Raw genomic sequence first — 22,433 nt, forward strand, 5'->3', positions numbered from 1 at the left:
TGGACACATGTATTTAAGAAAATATAAAAATAACTTTACCTGGGCTTTTATTTTACTTTTTATTGAAGTTATTGGAAAATCTTATGTGGTGGTCTGCATTTCATACCTTGTAATATCTTTTCATTGGAATTACACAAATTATACAGCCTATATTTAAATATATATAGTGCATTTTACGTAAATGTTATAGGCAGTAACGTTGTATATATGTTAATATTAAACATTGCTCTCTATATTACATTATTCTGTAATAGTCTCTATTATTATACATCATTAACAGATAAATAAGTATTGTGTATTTGTGATTACTTTTTAAAGTACTAGGTCATAAAATGCCTTTCATTGTCAACTTTGAATCAGAATACAATGAACCATGTTTTTGACTTTTTATAACTGCACCAAAAAAAAAAAACAAAAAAAACTTTCAGGAATAGTCAGAAATGTGAATTAAAAATAAAAATAGTCATGTGTTTTCGGAAAATAATGCAAAACCAGAAATGTTCTCCATCCTATTTTGACACGGAAAAGTAGCAGAGAGGGGCTAATAATGTAAAATGTTCAGGCACTTAGAGCAAATGCTCACAGCTGCCTTCTCAAACCAAATATAGCACCTCCAAATTAGTTCTACAGAAATGCTGTTCCCTAAGCAGAACATGCTCTGTCTAACAAGCATGTTGCTATATTTTCATTAGCTTGACTAAACTGTAATGAGGCTGCCTAAGAAACCAAAAGAAAAGACAGGAAATAAAATAGGACGTGATGAAAATACTGTGGATGGGGCAGGAAAGCAGGGCTAACTCCCCATCTTGCAAGAATGAGACTGCTTACACTTAGAGAGGCTGGTGTATACAAGCCTATCCAGCTACATCTCCTGATGGCTTAGGGTATAAGGAAAAGGAAAGCCTCTGAATATAAACACAGAATATGGAAAGTTTCCACTGTGAATGGAAAGTCAACAAGCTATAACCCTCTGTATGCTTTCAAATAATGCTTCTCAATAGTATCTGGCGGAAGCACAATGGATACATAATGGCTACTCCCTGCCTGTGGCCATGGGAGCTGTCCAAAACACTTACTCTCCAACTACATAAGAAGAAAGGGCTCTTCCAAGATAGACAATGGCATGGCACCCTTCACTACCACTGTCAATCTCCTTGGGCAAGTTGTCTTTCACATCTGGCACTTAGTCTATCACTTCATGCCTTAGAAAACATAATTTGACCTATTTTTGTCCCTAACCATGTAACAGACCACTGAGCTGTGATACATTTCTATATAGCTTGCTCTGGTTATTGTATGGATTTTATTCCATATAGTATAGAAGAAGCAAGGAATATCTGGGAAAGTAAAAAGATTCAAGAAGAATCAATGGCAAATCCATATATTTCCTCTAGTCCCCAAATCTCTTCAAATTACTGGTATCTCTAATAGTTCACACATATCTGGTTGCTTTGCAAGACAAAATACCTTAGAATTTTAGTAAATACAAGAATATCAGCTGGTGGCTCATGCCTATAATCTTAGTTACTCAGGAGGCTGAGATCTGAAGATAGAAGTTTGAAGCCAGTCCAGACAGGAAAGTCCATGAGACTCTTATCTCCAATTACCCAACAGAAAACTGGAAGTGGTACTGTGGCTCAAAGTGATAAAGTACTGGCCTTAAGCAAAAAGAGCTCAGGGACAGCTCCCAGGCCCTGAGTTCAAGCCCCATGACAAAAAAAAAAAAAAAAAAAAAAAAAAAGAGAGAATATCAATCTATTAATGGGTCAATGAACCAGGAATACAGAACTATAAATCTAAATTATTTCTGGCTTGATTGGCAGTTAGGAATGAATGATAAGACTCATGATAGACAATGAGAAAAAATGGTCAAAGTACCATATTTATTACATATAAATTTTAGTGAGGAGGAGAAAGAGAAGAGTATGAGAAGATTCCAGAAGAATGAAGGAAGGGTCCTGAAGAAACTTACATGCTATTTTTATAGGCATGAATTATACTCTGAGTTAAGAGAGAGTCATCAAAAAAAAAAAAAAAAGCAACGAAGTGACACAATCAGACTCAATTTCAAGGGACTATTCAGGCATCTTTGTTGAGAATGGATTTTAGACCAAATGTAAAAGCCAGGGACCCATGAGGAAGTTCCTGGAGTAATTCAGTGTGACCTAATGGTACTGGAAAGAATAGATGAGAAAGGACTGGATTCTAGACACATCTACTAGACTGGTTGATGCATTGAGTATAAAACAGAAAAGAAAGAGCCAAGTCAGGTGCTGCCATCTTTATGTGATTTTTTTCCCGTTTCACTTTATTGGACTTGGTTTCTATTTCTGTATACTACAAAACACAAAGCACCTTCTTTTATCTCCATTAAAGTATCTATGCTATAGTAATTTTTAGTAGATCAATGCATATGCCGACTGGCCTATATGCTTCTTATGGGCAAATCCAAGGACCTCTCAAACATTTTACATCACCAAGTTAATTGACTCACACAACGTAGGCCACCTATACAATACACTAGGATGAACAAAGAAATCCATCCATGGGGGCTTGTGTATGAAGTCACTGGTGCTCTGCATCTCTGAGGATGGAAACATGAGTCAGTGAAATTCTTATTTCTCCTATACTCAGATATCTTGCCTTTAGAAGAATCTACTATTAGTTCAAATCTCTCATGTTGTAGCTCATGTGGTTTCAAAATAGGAAAGCAATTCTTCTCCTGTCCAGCTTATATATGCTTTTGCTGCATTGGCTAGTATTTGTAAAGCATGTATCAGACAAAAAACACTTATTAAACTTTACCTATAGTTAGGCTAATTCTGCCCAAGCTGGTTTTCGAAGTATGAGAGTAAGGACAGAAGTGAAGATCGAAAACACAATTTGATGTATCAAAATACCTTCTGTAAAAGAAATTTCTTACCTTCTCAAAAGTAACCACTAGGAAATGGAGAGGGCCGCTGATACACAAACCTTAGCATTTGTGAGAAATTCCATGAAAAATGTCTTCATATTTAGACCCAGAGTGTCCCATATTGCAAATGGATTTCTTTGTAATGTAAGATTTCCCAATATTTCATATAACAGAGAATCTTTAGAAGATTCTTAGTACGTTAAGGCCCCAAACCAACAAACTTGGAGTGGTTTGAGTAACTGCGTATAACAGATATAAAGCTGCTATAAGACATGAGAAGCTTTTTTTCTTTTCAGATTCAAGATGAGAAGACATTTAAAAGATGGTAAGCAGCCTGTTGCTCAGGGTGGGAGCTAGAATCTATGCTCCTAAATAGAACCTCATGCTTGTGAGAGTGACTACTACAGTGATCATTTTGTGTTGTTTGTTTGTTGCTTGATCATGACATGTAGTCAAGTACCTACCTCTAACTCTTGAAAACAACCTTACCAAAGGAAGCAGTGTAGTTACAAGCATCTAACCAGGACATGCTCCACTATGTGATCTCCTTTCATTATTTAAAGGGTTCTCTGTGTTGGGGAACAATGTATTTATATGCACGTTACCATTGCACTGTCTGGTCATTAGCTGGTTTGACCTCTGCACTCAGGAGAGGAAATAACCAGCTGGCAAACTTGTTTGTAGTGATAACCAGAGCACTGCAATAGGTCAGCAAGAAGAAGGCTGAGGGCAGGGGAAGTCAAGGATGGAGCTGCTGAGAAGATGGTTCAGGACCTGCGCTGCCTGATTTATCCCTTTCCTGTGCTGTCATTCTTACCCATAGCTCTCTACAATGTCGGAAGCTGGTTCAGTCTTCTATTAGCTGCTTTAGGAGGAATAGAGAAGAATTGTATCTATGATGAATGCAATGGCTCCAGAGAGAGTATCAGCACAGAAGAAAGAGCTATGAAATGGCCAGGTGAGCAGAGGGAAGAATGGAGTGTCTCTGAAGAAACAGAAGACAAGTCTAATGGAGAGAGAACTGTGGAGTCTGAGAGTGAAGCATATTGTTCTGTCTTCAAGTTGAGATAAGACACATCACTTTAGAGTGTGCCTAAAATCCCAATAGCATATTGTACAGTTTTAGTCAAATAGTGAATAAAAATTAAGCCATACATGTTTGACTGAATATGATTTTGTCTAATGTATAACCCAGAATCTAGCTGGTATATTATACTATAAAAATGATAACATTTGTAAACATTTCTAAATACACTTTTTAGAAGAGTAGGTTGGATCACAGGAAACTATCATTCTTTTTTGTTGTTGTTTGTTTTTTTCCGCCAGTCTTAGGGCTTGAAGTCAAGGCTTGTGAGCTGTCCCTGAGCTTCTCTGCTCAAGACTAGCACTCTACCACATTAGCCACCACTCTGCTTTCAGCATTTTGATAGTTAATCAGAGATAACTGTCTGATGGACTTTCTTGCCCAAGCTAGCCTTGAACCTCAATCCTCAAATCTCAGTCATCTGAGTAAATAGGATTATAGGCATGAGCCACAATTGCTTGGCTTGAAAAGATTCTTCCTGGGGTCAAAAAAAGTCCAATGTCAGCAACATGATATAGTTCAACTCATTAAGTTTCACAAGTAGTATTATATAAGAAATATTCTGCTCTTTTGTATATGATTACTTTGGTGATTTGCATTGGTGTTATAAAACTGAACTTCAGTTTGAGATTTCTTTTAACATAAACTTTGCATATAAAACAGATTTAGTATCCTGGAGCCATATCTGAATGACAGAAAGAAATTAGACACAGAGGTAGAAAGGCTGAGCACAGAAGCAGACTTTCACATACAGGAATATCGGGTCTCTGTTTAATTTAAATCCTACTATGTATAGCTTCCTTAAGAAGCAGGCTGCTCTATTTTACCCCAATTTGTATCTTGATGCTTCTATTTTAATAAAGCTACTAGTGAATCTCGAATTAGATAGAGGCAGATAATATAACAAAGTTCACTAGAGATTTGGAAACTAATTCAAGACTTACATATAAAGGTAGCACATAAAACTTCATTATCCCTACTAATATTATCATTTTAGTTCTTCCCTTGGACTATATTATCACTATGGGTATAGCACACAAACTTTTTAAATTACCCAAATGATTATTATAGCCAACCAATCCATTAACTACCAAAACTAACCACCCATTAATCTTATTGGCCTAAGGCAACAAAGGTCTATTTCTCACTCTTGCAACAAATCCCTAAACCAGAGGGGAATCTCTGTTCATTGTAGCTTCTGAGGCCCAGGCTGACAGCATCCACTCCCCCAATGGAGACTGTGGGGCACACGAACAATGAAATCTCCTTCCCCTTTGCTCCCTCAATTCTGCCCACAAATCATTGGTCAGATTTGCTCATGTGACTCAAGAGGAAGAAAGATGTGATCTTAGCATGTATCTGGATGGGGAGAAAATTGAACATGTTCTATGTATTTTTTTTATTCCTTTCTAATCTCTTCCATGACCCACTCATGATTCAGCAGTGTGTTGTTCAGCCTCCATGTGATACCAGACTTTCTTTGGTGGCTTTTGGTGTTGAGTTCTAATTTTATTCCCTTGTGGTCAGAGAGAATGCAAGGTATAACTTCAATGTTTCTGAATTTAGACAAGTTTGCTTTGTGGCCTAAAATGTGGTCTATTTTAGAAAACGTTCCATGTGCTGCTGAGAAGAACGTGTATTCTGATGCTGCTGGGTGAAATGTTCGGTAGATGTCTGTTAAGTCTAGTTGATCTATGCAGCTGTTTAGATCTGCGGTTTCTCTGTTGAGTTTTTGCAGAGTTGATCTATCTAGTGGGGAGAGTGGTGTGTTAAAATCCCCAACAATTAATGTCTTTGGATCTATATGGGATTTGAGGGAAAGTAGTGTTTCTTTGATAAATTTGGGTGCTCCATTGTTTGGCGAATAGATATTTAGAATTGTAATATCCTCCTGAAGGAGAGATCCTTTAATTAGTATGTAGCGACCTTCTTTATCTCTTCTCATGAATTTTAATTTGAAGTCTATTTTATCTGATACTAGGATTGCAACTCCCGCCTGTTTATGGGGGCCGTTTGCTTGGTAGATTTTTGAACATGTTCTATGCATGGTACTGATACTTGGTACTTTTCATGAAGAAACGATAAACATTTTTCCCTGTTCTTAATTAGAAGGTTCTGTGCAGATATGATCCTATACATGTGAATGTGTGTGGTGTACATGTGTGTATGTATGCATGAGTGTGTGCATGTATGCATTCAAAGACACAGATACCACATACACCATTCATTGGAGACTGTTCTCTTAGTTCAAATCAAGTTTGAAGCAAAAGCTGTCACCCATGGACACTAAATAAATCATTGACATATGGTGTAAAAGGTGATCAAATAATTCCAATTGCAACAATGGCATCGTCACCCAACCAATCACACATATTCATTTACCATCATCTATGTTGAAAAATGAAAACCTAATCCATTTGTTGATTTCCCTTTGAAAACAAACATGCGTGTGGTCTTACCATATGTGCTTTGATTTTTTTTGTTAAATGTGATTAATTTTAGTTATGAATCAGGCAAACATAATGTATTGGGGCTTGATGAAGAAATTCCCAAAACAATTTCCAATGTAAAGTTTATCACTGTCACTTTTCATAACACCAAGTCTTAAAACAGACAATACTTTCAAGACAGTCGAAAGAGATAGATTTTGTTATACTAAACCCATATAATGATTTGCAATTAAGGAAAATAAAACTAATTATAAAGTGCTTTGATGCAGGAGCTATTAACTTATTTTCCAATTACATACAAATGAACATAAAAATTACTCTGCATTTCTGTTACCACTGGTAAAATACTTGAAGCATAAAATGGTACAATTCATAAATAAAAAAGGTTCAACCTAACATCTGAAAAAAGGGATCTTCCAGAATGCCTTTTTTTTTCTTTTTGCCAGTCCTGGGCTTAAATTATGGGCCTGGGCATTGTCCCAGAGCTCCTTTTGCTCAAGGTTAGCACTCTACCACTTGAGCCACAGTGCCATTTCTAGCTTTTTTCTGATTAATTGGAGACTTTCCTGCTCAGGCTGGTTTAGAACCACAATACTCAGAATTCAGCCTCCTAAGTAGCTAGGATTGTAGGCATGAACCTAAAAAAAATCCCATGTATAATAAGTAACTTATGCAATCTTTTTTTTTAAGAGATTATACAAATTATTTCTCTTCACTTTAAGTGTGTTAAAATTTTAGGTTTCCAGATATCATTGAGCTATACCATCACACAATTAGCAATCTAATTAAAGTTTAACTTTTAAAACCAACTTAGTTACAAGGCTGAGCATTGATCAACCTTCCATTCTTTGAAATTCTTTGGGACTGACATATTTTTCTCCTGGTATGCCATTCTCTGTGGTTATACAGTGCTGTAACTAGGTTGGATATGAACACTTGTTTCTAATGACTATGAGGAGAAGGAAGAGGAGGAGGGGCAAGACAATACATATGACCAAGATTCTGAGCACTTGGGCAAAGAGGTGAAAAGATGGCTATGAGTCAAATCATATGAGTGGTTCTATCACTTTCTACTACGTAGCCCTACAAAGTCACTGTATAGCTATGTGTATTTTGTAATCACTATCTCATTTACTACTAAAATATGAAAGTGTGTTCTATAAGAAATGTCTTTTAAATCCTACTGTATTTTAAATATATATATTTTGATTTGTAAAGAACTTTATAAGATTAGATCCACTAGGACTCACAATTCAGGATTTGGGGTAATGGAGAAATGACTGCCCAGAAAATTAAGCTAGAGTGTAGACATGTACTGGATCCTGAAAGCCACCATTTCCTTTGAAAGAAATGATGTCTTGGCTGGGCACAGCGGCTCATAGCTGTAAACCAACTACTTGGGATGCACATAGGAGGATAGTAGCTTGAGTCCAGTCCAAGTTAAAAAAAACAGGGAGACCCTATCACAAACTGTACATGGTAGTACAGCTACACAGGAGATACAGATAGAAGGATCTGGGTTAAGGATGACTTTGAGAAAAGCATGAGACTCTTCATGAAATTAGTCAAAGCAAAAAATGGGCTGGAGGCATAGTTCATGAGTGAATCCTCAGCAAGCACAGGCCCTCAGTTCAGAAACCTCTTACTGCAATAATAATAATAATAAATTTAAATCTAATATTGCTACATTTTATTTTTATTTTCCTTTCCAGTTGCCTATTTGTTAATTAAGGCAATTCTCTGCATCCTATGACTGCTACATACTAAATCTATAGTCCTACTTAGAATAGTCAGTTCATCTACTTTTTATTGCAATAAGAATACAATTATAACAAGAAATAATAACAAAAAAGAATTTTGTACTGGCCAGTACTTTCCTTCCCCTGTAATACGTTAGAAATCAAAGCAACATCCACAAAGTCAGATATGTAGCCTTCATCTACAGGCCTAGCTCAGGTGGTAAAGCACCTGCCTAGCAAACAGACACCTCAGTTCCAACCCCAATGTCACAGGTACACAGGGACATTACAAACACTGTGCGTGTGCTGTTCCCTGCTTACCTCCTAAGTAAACGCAGGTTTTATCTCCTGTTGTGTGCTGTAATTGTGTCTACATTGTACATTTGCCTTGGCTATCAGTCATACTGTACGAGGCTAAATACCCAAATAAGCTGTATTTGCTCCGTGAAAACACCATTTCCTCAGAAAAAGGTGGGATAGAAAAGACAACTAGTTATATTTTTAAACATGTACTTTGAAACATCACAGGTCAACCAACATTTTTCAGACATTTCAGACATGGCGTATATCTCCAGGGAAAAATTGTTCAGCTCATTATTGCTTTCCCTAAGAATTAGCTATAATTATTTTTCTCACTTTGGAAACAATCTGGTGGTGTCCAAAGTCATTATGTACTTTTGAAATATTTCAGACAGCTAGAAAACAACATAATTCCTTACTTCTAAACATCATCATTTTATTAAAATTATGCTTTATTTTAAACAGCACATTTTAACATTAAAAATGACATAATGCCACATGATAAGCTTTTCATGTTCCTATTTTACTGATAAGGTTTAAACTGATTGACTTTTGAATAAAAATAGAGACCTGAGGCGGGCACTGAGAGTTCACATCTGTAATCCTAGCTACTCAGGAGGCTGAGATCTGAGGATCGTGGTTTGAAGCCACCCTGGGCAGTCATGAGACTTTTATCTCCAATAAGCTACTCACAAAAAAGCCAGAAGTGGTGCTATGGCTCAAGTAGTAGAGTGCTGGCCTTGAGCCAAAGAAGCTTGAGGACAGTGCCCAGGTCCTGCGTTCAAGCCCTAGGACCAGATTATAAACAAAAACAAACAAACAAAAATCCTGACCGCTGGAAAGAATCTTTCTGATCTGAAAGTATAGCTTGGTATGAGCATGTATTTTGCAAGCACAAAGCCCTAGGATTGATCACCAGCAACAGACTCATAACAACCATAAGAATAGCTTTGTTGCTCCTGAAAATTCTGGAAGCTGTTAAAAACTGAGGTACCTAGAATAACTGAGTTATAGAAAGAATGAAATACATATCTAATGTTGGCTCATCTACTTGAGGATGACAACTAGAATATGTGTAGCTGGTTTTAATTATAATACTTCAATGAGTTATTTCAGAGAAGATAATCTCTTTTCCCACTGCCATCAATACTCAAGCAGGTTTGTCATTTAGAGAAAAAAAATTATTTGCTTCTGGTGATCTTCAGAGAGCTAATAAATTGTCTTCCCTTTCTCTCTTTTCTCACACTCTCTGTTGAATTTGTTGCATTTCTCTAAATTGCATTATAAATCAGAAAACTCACATCTGTTCAAATGAAAAGTGATGTTTCAACTGGTTCAGCTATCCAAAGCAGCCGGAGCTCCAAAGGACTCACGTGAAGTCAAGGTCATGGCCTCGGCTCACATGCGCTGCTTTCTTACAGAGGCAAAGCTAGAAAGTACACTTTGTTAACAATTGAACACAATGTCCCTTTGTTAACAAAATTAAAAGTTTCCTACTTCTTGTGTTAAGCAGGCATGGAATCACTCATGTCCAGAGTCCAGAGTCATGGAGTTCCCTCAGAACTACTCACATGAACTTCTTTTCTTTATCTAATGAGCCAGTTATGTAGAAAGATGCATTCACTTAAAACCATGGTGTCTTGGTTTGTAATAATATAAATTTACTTTAAATAAAAAAGGATAATAGTAATAATTTTTATCCAAATATACTACTACCAGAGACTTTACTAAGATAGCAATATATATATCTTGTGGCTTTTAATCTTTATGACAGGGATCTATCTTAGTGTATATGGAAGGATGAGTACATACGTGTATATATATGTAATATATTTGTATTATATATGTGTCTAATAAGTTGACTTTTTCACTAGTTTTCACATTGCAAATTTGTTTTGTTCAACTCTGTTATTAAAAAATTAAATATGTATTTAAATCCATTTGTAAACTAGTTTACGGCTGGATGGTAAAGCCGTACCATCTTTTATCTATATTATCCAAAGTATTTCTTTGTTACAATGTCCTTTTCCCCTCAGCATTACAATATTTGTAAAAGTACACATGAAGTACTCTCTCTCTACTCTCTTCTTCCTCTCTCAGTCTCCTGCTCTCTCCTCATTGTTATAGAAAGCATGAAATACATATCTCACATTGGCTCATATACTTAAAGATGATGACTAGAAAATATTTAGCTGGTTTTAATTATATCCTTCACACACACACACACACACACACACACACACACACACACACACATCCACAAACTCATGAGCACAACCCCCCCCCCCCACACACACACCACAAAACGAGTCAGAGATTGTGGTAAATCTATTCAAATCCTATTCAAAAGAGTTTTCACACAATTTATATTAGCATATTAAGCACATTGCTGATTTGTTTATAATAAAAATAATGATGCTATAGTACAATTATGTTGCAGATTAATACATGCATACAAAGTAGGTGAATTACTCATGGTGAAATGCTAGATGAAATGCTAGATAACTTACATTCTTGCTGGTTATAATAAAGAACTTAAGCAGCAATAAAAGTATTCTTTAAGTTTCAAAGAAAATGAAGACAATATTTATAAAGATAAATTTTATAACTTCTTATCTTACTCTATCCTATCTTATTCTACCCATTTTGGTATATCTATGCCACAATAATCAAAGATCTAGTACTGATCTCTTTTGACCCATCTATGAACAGCAGATAATGAAATTGAGAAGGTAATAAAGGAAATCAATGAGTACCATAGGGTAGATTTTAACAGATTTTTTTGTTCTCTTAAGCAATCAGCAAAGTGAAGTAAGACCTAGAAGCTATATATATTCACACACACACACACACACACACACACACACACACACACATACACACACACACACACACACATATGGGAGTGGAATTTATCAGAAAACACTACTCCACCATAATCAAATAACATGTCTGGGCATGTAAGTGAATCAAAATTTGATTTCCAAAGAACGGCATTTTCAAAATCTCATGTGTTAAAATTCTGTATTCACTTCTACATAGATAGCTGTAGAAGTAAGTAAAAAGACATCTTTCTGACTAGCAGAAACATATGCTTAGGGGAAAGTGGCTATAAAGTGTAAAACTTTAGAATATGTGAGGGCAAATATATACACATGTGGACACATATTTAGAAGAAAAAGAAACAAATAGAGAAAAGTCAATATTTTATAAAACTCACTACTTAATACTATGACACCTTGACACAAATGTTTTCTCTTACATTTTTCTTTATGGAATAAAATTCACTTTGTGTTCTTGAGTGAATAAAGGAACACAAAAAGGGAAAGAGTGAGAAATAGAGAAAAATGGGAAAAATATTTTAAATTCATCTTTTCATTACAAATGAATCTTAGTTTCCAGACATATGTAGCACATAATTAGTTGAATAAATTACAACCCATTTGATATATCTCTCCATTATCTTACAGAATAAAGTCATATCAAATGCAAATATTAAAATATTTAAATAATATCCAAGTATTTATTATTATTTTTTAAACACTTACTGACCTGGCACCAGTGGCTCATGGCGATAATACTAGCTAAAGCTAGAAGGCGGAGATCCAAACATTCATAGTTTCAGACCAACATGGCAGAAAAGTTTGCTAGATGACATCTCCAAAATAATCACCAAAAAACTAGGCAGGAGGCATGCTCAAATAGCACAGCATCACCCAAGCAATTGCAATCCCTGAGTTCAAATTCAAATATCACAAATAAACAAAAAAGCAACACTTTCTGATGAGCTAAATAGAAGTGTGCAGTTTTGCACACTTCTAATTCTTACCTCTTCCTTTGTCTTTTTTGATATCACACGGAGCCAATCTCCAATCATGCTCAGGACAGCAGCGAAGTAAGCGAGCCCAACAAGGATCCAAAACCATACAACAGGCTTATAGAAGTCTAGATATTCTATATCTGACCCACCTGGGAGGGAAAAATAAAGTAGAACACAATAACTTCATATTCTTTAAAGGAAATACACTAAAATTCTCAAGTGAATTCTTGTTTGCATGAGGTAGAAATCTCATATTCTTCAGCCATGGACCTGTGATTTTTTTTTTTCTTCACATTGAATTGCTTGCTTCCACTTATGCAATCCTTAGCTTACTTCTTCAGGAGCAATTCAAATTAGCACTGCTTAGTGTGATCTTTAATTGATTGTCCTGGTCGTAATGATTTTCCTTTGCTCCATGGTGATTTTTTTCTTTTTCATTTATATAATCTGTCTCAACAGGTTTTGTCCTAATTCAAAATGCATTGAATGTCTGTCTCTTTCTATTTCTATTATAATAAGTAGAAGGTAGAGATTAGACATTTTTGGTATGCATTTAACTTTATATACTTACTTTATTTTCAATAAACACATGCTAAACAGCTGGTTTAATGCCAATCAGAAAGAAAGTGGGCATCTGTATTGATAGTTTCTTATTTTTTTATGCTCAAGTCATCAATACAATAGGTTGATAACATATGCTAGAGCACTGTCTTCATGGGTGTAACTGGAACACACAATCACTTGCAGATAATAATATCATCATTGTTGCTCACTTTCCAAAGGAATCCCCAGGTTTAAACCTGAGTTCTCAAGAAAAATTTGACAAAGGAGCTATTTTTCCTTTACTATCCTTGCCTTTACTTTCCATCAAGTTATTCTTAAGAGTATCTGTCTACATTTTAACACATCCTTATACTCTGTGCAGGTTTGTGGAGGGATTTATGAAGTTCCAAACACCGAAACTTATTTTTACAAATAAAAATTCAAGTCCCTGTCTTAAAACAATTCTTAATTTAGCCTGAGAAACTCTCATGTGACCATTAACTACAATGGAGGCCACTGAATAAAGGAGAATTAAAGTGTGCTGAGGGAACATAGGAGAGATGGCTTTTACATCTGCCAGGGGGAAGGTGAAGAAGGCAGGAGAGGAATCACACATGATGAGCATCGAGATGTAGAATAGTTCAGTGTGAACATCCACGAAGAGTTGAAGGATTTCGTGGTAGTAGATCAAACTCCATATGAATGGAAACTAGGCATCAGACAAGTAGGAAAGAGGAATCTAGAAAACAGGTTGTGTTCAACGATTAAAACAAAAAAGTTTCTAACCCAGTGGAGTTTAGCTAAGCATTTACAGAAAACTAGGCCCTATACTCATGTTTGACTCTATGAGCAGAAAGATCTCAGTGGCAGAGAAGGAAGGATGAATAGAGAATCCCAAAGAGGAACTGGTTTAGAAGAAGCTGGTGGGGGACTGTAGGGGACTTAGAGATGACTGGGAAGAAACAGTCACCAATTAGTTGGTGTGACATGTTGAAAGAACTCTCTGGTGGCCACAAACCCTCCTGATGGTCACTGAAGAGGGGATGGGAGAAAAACTAAACTGAAGCAAAAGGATTCAAGGTGGAAAATTTGATAGATCTGACATGCTCAAGATGCAAACAAGCTAAGCTACCCAGAAGGACCCTAGCATACAGGTCCTACACTTCTGACAGCAGAGCAGGAAATTCACATTTTAACCTCAAACACAAGAGACTGGAGATTCTTCAACAGGAGTCATGAGCTAACTCAGGTCTCAAAAATTGACTCACATGTTCAGAAGAAAAGCTAATAGATACTAGTATACAATTAAACTCAAATATAAAATTTTGAACATAACATGACTCTAGATAACTTACTTTGGATTGCCCATAATGAGAAGACAAGAATTTTTCAAAAAAAAGGAAGGAGGGCATGTTTTTCTATGAGTAAATAAAAAATATACACAGATAAGAGACCCTACTTTCTTTTGAGACAATCTTAGGAGTAAAGTTTACAATAATGCTATCTTCAAAGTATTGTTAAAATATTTGCCTCCTAAAGGGACTTTATTTAAAAACGTATTTCTGGGAAGAGTTGGAGAGTTGAAAGCATCCTATGCCACTTAAGATTTTGCCTGTCCTGGTTACGGATTCACAGAAATGAGTATGAAAACCGGTCATTTGATAGGCTTACCAGAAAATCCCATTTTCCAAATGTTTCCATTTCAATGAAACCTACACGACATTTTTCCCCAAGTACTTTCTCTTTCAAAACCAGAAAAATGTTCATCCAAATTGTTGTGATTCACTCAACACAAATTCACCACAATGTTGAATGCAGAAAAGCAAATTTATGCTCAAGATGACTTTTCATAAACTTTCTTTCTTATAAACAGAATGTGACAGTGGGAAATAGATAAATTAACTAATTAAAAGGTTTATATTTGGGCACAATATTCAACATACACACATTTTAGTGGATTTTAAATCGTGGAAAAACAACAATATTTTCCTTCCTTGTTACTCTCAAACATATATTGGCAGTCCAATGATCTAGGAAAAACTACTATGTATAGTGTATTGTGAAACAATTTATACATCCTATTGACTTTCTGATACCTAAAATTATCAATTAATTTGCACATTGATCAATCCACTTGATTCAAGAATCTTACACAAATTGACCTATCTGTAATGTTAGGGTAACTTGCTAAAAAGAGTTGTTAGTTTTATTTTTAAACTAGTAAAAATGATTTGTAATGATCAGAAGTGTTCATTTCCTAGTTACGTTCAGGACACTTATATACATGTCTTTTGATTGTTAACAGATAGCATCAGCCAGAGATGGTGGCACATGCCTATAATTTCAGCACCGGGGAGGATAAAGCAAGAGAATAAAGAGTTTGAGGCCTGCCTGGCTATTTATCAAGTGTCTGCCTCAAATAAAAACAAAAGAACTAATAGTACTGTAAGAGTAATTAATTTCTCTGCCCTGGGTTGAATTTCTGAACTCTCCCTTCCACCATCTCCGTTGATCCATGATTTGTTCTTCTCTTTTATCTGAAATGCAGGTTGTAAATGCTAAGGTTTACTCTCCTCGTCTGGGTTTCCTACCAATCTGGCAGGAATAACTTCTTTCTCTTTGTGCCCATTGAAAATAGGCATGCAAGCTCTTTCCATTTTAAGAGCTTTCTGGCTCATGCATGGCAATACACATACACCTGGCAATAAAAACAGCAAAGATGGGTGGAAGTTAGAAAGGTTTTAGGAGTCTTACAAATTTTCCAAGTACTTAGTCTGATCTTTGAATTACTTACATAATACGTGGTAGCCCCTCTTTAAGGGGGCCATCTCTCTCTGGAGCTCAGCCAGAGACTAATCTAATCAAACAGATTAAATCGCAAAAATATAGCTCAGAAAGATTCCAACTCTCTCCATTCAGTAGGTTTCCACCTCTATACTCTGTATTAAGTTCTTTTCTACATGTTCCCACAGCCACTGATTAGGGAAGTGAGAACAGACATTTCAAGACGCCATGACAGGAACTAGCTGTCAACTTTTTTCTTCTGACCCTGGTAGCCAGAAGAAAAAACCTACAACCCAGTCACCATGCTCATGGCAGAAGATTCACAGACTATGCAAACTCTGAATGGGAGAAAGACATAAAAAGGAAAGAGTGGGCACAGAGTTAGCCCTCAACCTCAGGCCTGTCTATATACAAACCACATTGGCCAGGCCAACTGTGACCTCAGAACATCCTTGATCCACTGTCATGGTCCATTTCTGTTGCATTAACAGAATTCTAGAGTAGAAAACTCATCTCACAGTTCTGGAGGCTGAGAAGTGCCATATCAAAGTGCAGGAAACTGACTGGCGAAAGCCTTCGTGTAGTTTGGTAGGAGGAAAAGTAAGGGGAAGGGCAAGGAGAGTCTGTACATGCCCCTTTCATAACAACACTAACCCTACCTGGGTAGAACGCTTGTGACCCTGCAAATTCTTACAAACTCCAGCTCTTAATACCAAGACAGTGACATTGGAATTGCAATGTTTCAGAGGAAACAATATTTTGGCATTCTACAGCCCTTTCCTCTAGAGGCCATGTGAGTCTACAGACAAGCTCTGTTTTGCCATATTTCAATGGCATTGTCTAAGATTTGAAAGGGAATTTTAAATTGTATTTAAATTTGACTTTTCCTAATTTTTTCAAAATTAGCCTCGTGTGTGTGTGTGTGTGTGTGTGTGTGTGTGTGTGTGTGTGTGTGTGTGCACGCACGCGCGCGCACGCGTGCTGGTTCTAAGGCTTGAATTCAAAGTCTTGTCATTGTCCATGAGCATTTTTTTCACTACACTAGAGCTCTACCCCTTTAGACACAGACCTATTTCCACCTTTTTTGGTTGATTACTAAAGATAAGAATCTCAGACTTTCTCACCCGGGCTGGCTTCCAACCACAATTCTCAGATCTCAGCCTACTAAGTAGCTAAAATTACAGGTATGAGCCACCGGCACCCATCTATTTAGATTTTACTTTACTTTGAATTTTACAAGACAAGCAAAGCATAAGAAGAAACCATCCCCAATTAGCGCTGAAATGAAAAATAGACAAAAATTAAGATGCAAAAAAAAGGAAATCAACATTAACTCTTAAACTCAATTTGGGAATTAATTATAACATAGCTCCACAATTTGACTATAAATCATAGGCACTTTTAAAGCTAAGTGAGTCACACCTTGTTAAGTCTCCTTTTTTCTTTCCACACTCAGGAGGAGCTAGTCTGCATTCTCTTCTCAGAAGAGAGGCTCAGCTAATTCATCTACCACATAACACTGTGTGGCTTCCCTGTGCTTTTCAGCCCCAGGACATGGAGCACTAGAGAGGACAAAAAAGGCCAGAAGAAAGATCAGATAGCAGTCACCAAGGTAACCAGCCATTACAACATGTTCCCTGCGCAAACACAAACAGAAATATAACACTGCAATGTGCCAGGAGATACCTTCGCGCAAAAAAAAAGGACAAAAAGCTGTTCACAGACACAAAGACACCCAAATGTTGTCTGTCTGTACTAGTGGTCTCTAAATGCTTTTGACTCAACATCATCATCACTTAAAAAGTATTACACATGTAAACCAAAAGATATATATTATCAACATGATAAACAGTAATAATTAAAAAGAAAGGACTGAGGTTTGATAGTATATGGCAAGAAGGTTGTCATATTTCTTCACAGGGAGACTATTTTCAAAGTCTACCTGCTTGGGCTTTCTTGTTTGTTCCTAGGGACAAGCTAGCTGTTCTTGAGATACTCTTAATTATTATACCAACATTTATGAAATACAGATACAAAGGGATGGGTCATATTGTCCAAAAAGAAATATACTCTACCTAACTTATATAAGTGTAACCGCTCTTTACATCACCTTTATAATAACAATAAAAATTAATAAAAGAAATACAGATACATTACCACCTGCCTTCTTAATGTTTTTAAGTTGTTTTCTAGACTTTTCTTTTAATAACACTACAGTATGACAAATATATTATTTACACTACCTTCAGAGACACTGAATATAACAATCTAATGGATGCTTAATCCTTCAACAGAGCTGATCTTAAAACATTGAGAAGTTTGTCAGCTAAGAGGGAGAGCTATATTTTCTTTTGAGATTTTAGTCTAATATAAAGTTGGAAGGATTAAGAGTAATGCCTCTTGCTGTTCCCTGGAAGAATACCAAAATTAAGTGAGAATAACAAGAAGGAAGCTTCAAAATGATCTATCTATTTACCTTTCTTTCTTCCTTCCTTCTTTCCTTCCTTCGTTCCTTCCTTCGTTCCTTCCTTCCTTCCTTCCTTCCTTTCTTTCTTCCTTCCTTCCTTCCTTCCTTCCTTCCTTCCTTCCTTTCTTTCTTTCTTTCTTTCTTTCTTTCTTTCTTTCTTTCTTTCTTTCTTTCTTTCTTTCTTTCTTTCTTTCTTTCTATCATCAGTATTTCCAAGGTGGAGAACTTAATTTTAGAGTCATAAGGCACCCAGAAACAAAGGATAATTTTGAAATATGTAAGGCAATTCCTTGCCAAGATCGTATTAAAAAAAAAAAACCTCACAATTTCTATTTTTCCAAAGATTCTTTTAAAAGGCTCACATTTCCTACCCAGCCTTCTCCACATCTGCCCATGGTCCACATTCTCATTCCAAAAAACCGTGGACCCCAGGACCTGGCACAGAAAGTATGAAGCACAGGTTCTACAGTTTTGCAAAGACCAGCTTTAGCCAGGAAATACATAATTTAGGAGAGTCAGCAAACAAAGCATCAATCTGCCTCTTATCTGATTTATATTACTTAGCACTTGTCATTTTAACCTGATCAAATTCCTTTACCCATAATTAGCAAGGTCAGTTGCTCTCATTTTTATAATATCTACAAAATGGAACACCATTACCCTTTGTAAGACAAATAAATGAAGAGCAGCCACTGGTGAACTCACTAGCTGGTTTCAGAATACTGATCTCTTAAGGTGAGTCTATGAGTTCATGTATATAGTGGTCACAAATACAATATTGAGATTCCATGGACATTTTTTAATCTTTATAATTTTTGTATTTTTAAAACATCGTAGATCATGAGGGAGCTATAGTGTATTGACATAGTTGGTCTGTTTGTTGATTGTTCAAGATAACACACATATTCCAAGCTGGGTGCCAGTTGCTCACATCTATAATTCTGACTTCTCAGGCTTCTGAGGTCTAGCAGATTTCAGTTCCAGTTCCAGTGGACAGAAAAGGCAGGCTCTAGTGCACAGAAAACCCACTCAACTCCACCTCCAAAATAACCAGCAAACAGCCAGATTGAAGATATGGCTGGTGTGGTAGAGCCCAAAGCAAGTGAATATAAGGCTGTGAATAAACTCAGGCATCACCTTATATAAAAATATATGTACAAACATATTTATAGATTATGTGTACACCTATATATGAATATAGGTATACACACATACATATGTATATATGTATATACATATATATGTATATATTATATATACATATATATAATGTTTATATATATGTATATAATGTATATATAATGTATATATAATGCATATATATAATGTATACATATAATGTATATATATTGGCCAATGTCACCCCTTCCCTCACTCTCCCAGTGTTCCCCTCCCATCTCCACGCACAAGTTGTATAGTTCATTTTCAACACAGTGTCCAATGAGGAACACTGCTGTATTTGTTCACCCTTTGTCCCTCCATTTCTATGCTCCCCTTTCCCCTCCCAAAGACAGATAAATGAACAAGACAAAAATAAAAATAAAAACAAAAACAAAGACAAAGCCTCTTTTTCCATTTTGTGGAAATACTATTTTGATAAATAGTATTTTACTTGTATTTCTATATATTATATGTTTTACATACTATATTCTCTATATTATGTTATAATATGTATAATTTTATATAAAATTAGATAATTTACTCTTAAAAGTAAATGAGGCCAATGAGATTATTCTGGGATGTTACATATTCCTACTAAATGTTTACCAAGATTTTTTAATACTTCTAACTGGATTAAAAAATTGGGTTTTAATTTGGGAGAACTAGTCAAAATTATCTAGGACTGGCATGTGTGCACTTACTTTAACTACCAGCATTATATTTCATGCTTACAGCTGCTCTAGTACCATTGAATCACATAGCTAGGAAAGTCAGAGTTGAACTGATAAAGAAGTAAGAGCTAAGCAACATGGTGATTTAAAACAACAACAACAACAACAACCACACAACTACCTAAGAGAAAAATCAAAGAACTGGGAATCAGAAAATTTAGACATTACACAACCTGCCTTAGGTAAAGTCCAAAATACTAAGAATTCAAACTTGAATGAGTATTATAAAGAAAGGGTTTCAAGTGTCCACAATCATGGTGTGAAAATCCTTTTTAAAACTAACGTTATAAAAGAGCTATGAAGAAAAGGCAAAGGTAAATTGGACTTGAAAATCTTGTACCAAGGGAAACAATTTTAAGAGGCAGATACTCAGTTTATAAAATTACAGTAGAAACGGACATTTCTAAAAAGCCAGCAATGTACAGAATGAAGAAACAAATGTTTAACTCCCACGTTTCCATGTACCTTGAGAATGCCAAGGAATCAGTACTTAACTTGACCACTGTTGTGGGCTGGATTGTGTCCACCAAACAGATATGTGCAGGTTCCCATGACCAATGGTACCTTCCTTGGAATAAAGTCCATGCAGGTAAAATGAGGTCATGCTGGAGTAGTTAAGGCCATTGTTCTTCCAAGAAGAGTGGAGTGTGGAAAGGGTGGCACAAATACAAGGAGAACATGGTGTGATGGTAAGACAGGGATTGGAATGAGATATTTGAAAGCCAAGGAAGGCTATGGTTTGATGAACAGCCTCACCCAGGAACTGAGGAGAGATGAAGCATTCCACCCTCAGTAGTGGAAAGGCTCATGGTCCACTGATGTCTCAAGGTCTAGCCTCTGTATGAAGGGATTTCCTTTCACTTGAACCACCCCATTTGTGATATTTCACTACTGCAACCCTAGCAAATCCATACAGCCAGCAGGTTTCCTTGTAAACCCAAGTGAAAAATCTAATTAAAGGACGGCATCAGGAGACCAATGGCGGTGCCAGCAAAAGCCTTACCTGCTACATAGTCACCAAATCCAATGGTTGTTAGGGTGATAACCACAAAATAAATGGCGTCCAGGGCACTCCATCCTTCTATGTGCTTGAATATGATAGCAGGCAGAGCCACAAAGAGGACGCAGCCAAATAGTATAAATATGATAGTGGAGATGATGCGAATCTTGGTCTGACTGACATTCCACTTCTAAAGGAAGAGAAGGGGGAGAGAGCTTATGGACATGCCCGCACAACCAGCCTCTACCTATTCCTGAGCATGGCATCTTATCCCTTTCCATGCATGGTTTTCAACTACCTTGACTTATGAAATCTGAGTATAACATAAACAACCCAGCACAACCAATGCTAATCAGAATGCTACTGTACACTAACAGAGTTCTGCAACAGGTAGAACATTTTTCAAAAATGTACTCCATTTTGCCCCGAGAACATGATTTCAGATATGTATTCTTCATTGATCTGAACACTTTTGTGGGGTATTCCTACAGGGCAAGTGTGCAACGGATTGCAAGTGGAACACAACTAGAAATAAGAAGTACATATTCACCATTGGGAATGCTAAACATGAACTATGAAATAATTCGATGGACTAGGACACGAACAATGCCTAGGTTCTGATTCTCACGTGAGCCATGGAATGGCTGCTCTGCTCTGTGACCTCCCTCCAACTGCACAACCCCAAAGCTGCAGACCCGGATGGAAGGATGCCTTCAGAACCCCAGTCACAGCTATCATCAGAGCCAGCACCTGCCATGTTATGCTCCTTTTCCAGTAAGAAATCCCTATCATGTAATGCATTACACTTCATTATTCAGTTTATTGCTTCCTGTCTGTTTGAGGTTAGTTACCTTTTGTTTCTTTGTTTTTATATTTGATTTTGTTGGCAACATGGTATCATTATGTATTCCAGCTCACGCTGACAAAACTATCCTCCTGTCTCAGTATCCCAACTGCTGGGATTACAGGTAAGCCCTGCCATATTTGGCTTAGATACCATGTATTTTTAATCTCGGACTGGATCTGTGCACTGTAAATATTGAAGAGCAATATCTCGTACCATTTGGAAAAATCACTGAATGATGCAGAATAGAATTTTTGATGATAAAGAGCTAATAAATCATAGAAAAGGAAGAGATTATTAGAGTCTCTTTCAACGTCTAGTAGGTAGTATGATGTTAAGGAGGACAAGTCAGCATTTCAAGTCCATGCCACTAACTGACCTCTTGATTAAGATGAATACAAGACATATTAACATTTATTTAAGGAAAGTATAATACCAAGGAAAAACAAAACTCTTATTTTGGGTAACGATGTCTTTTTCCATTCTAATAGTAGAAATGTTTGAGTGCTAACTTGGACCTTAAATGTGTAAAGTGACTAATGCTAAAATTTTGGGACAGCAATCTATATTAAGAAACAATATTCAGTAATTTTATT

The 22,433-nt window shown here is 36.3% G+C and overlaps 1 protein-coding gene across 2 annotated transcripts in view; it reads right to left on the bottom strand.

Annotated features, from left to right (window-relative positions):
* The window catches only part of Kcnk2 (potassium two pore domain channel subfamily K member 2), a 174,399-nt gene that overhangs the window by 10,200 nt on the left and 141,766 nt on the right, over positions 1 to 22,433 (bottom strand). For both annotated transcript variants that reach the window (XM_070041436.1, XM_070041437.1), the window contains exons 5-6: positions 20,997 to 21,183; positions 12,317 to 12,456 (exon numbers count right to left, since the gene is read on the bottom strand). In XM_070041436.1, the coding sequence (XP_069897537.1) occupies positions 12,317 to 12,456; positions 20,997 to 21,183 (327 nt within the window). The remainder of the gene's footprint in view (positions 1 to 12,316; positions 12,457 to 20,996; positions 21,184 to 22,433) is intronic.

This window comes from Dipodomys merriami, unplaced genomic scaffold (assembly GCF_024711535.1).
Source record: "Dipodomys merriami isolate MVZ:Mamm:240054 unplaced genomic scaffold, mDipMer1.0.p SCAF_31, whole genome shotgun sequence".
NCBI lineage: Eukaryota > Metazoa > Chordata > Mammalia > Rodentia > Heteromyidae > Dipodomys > Dipodomys merriami.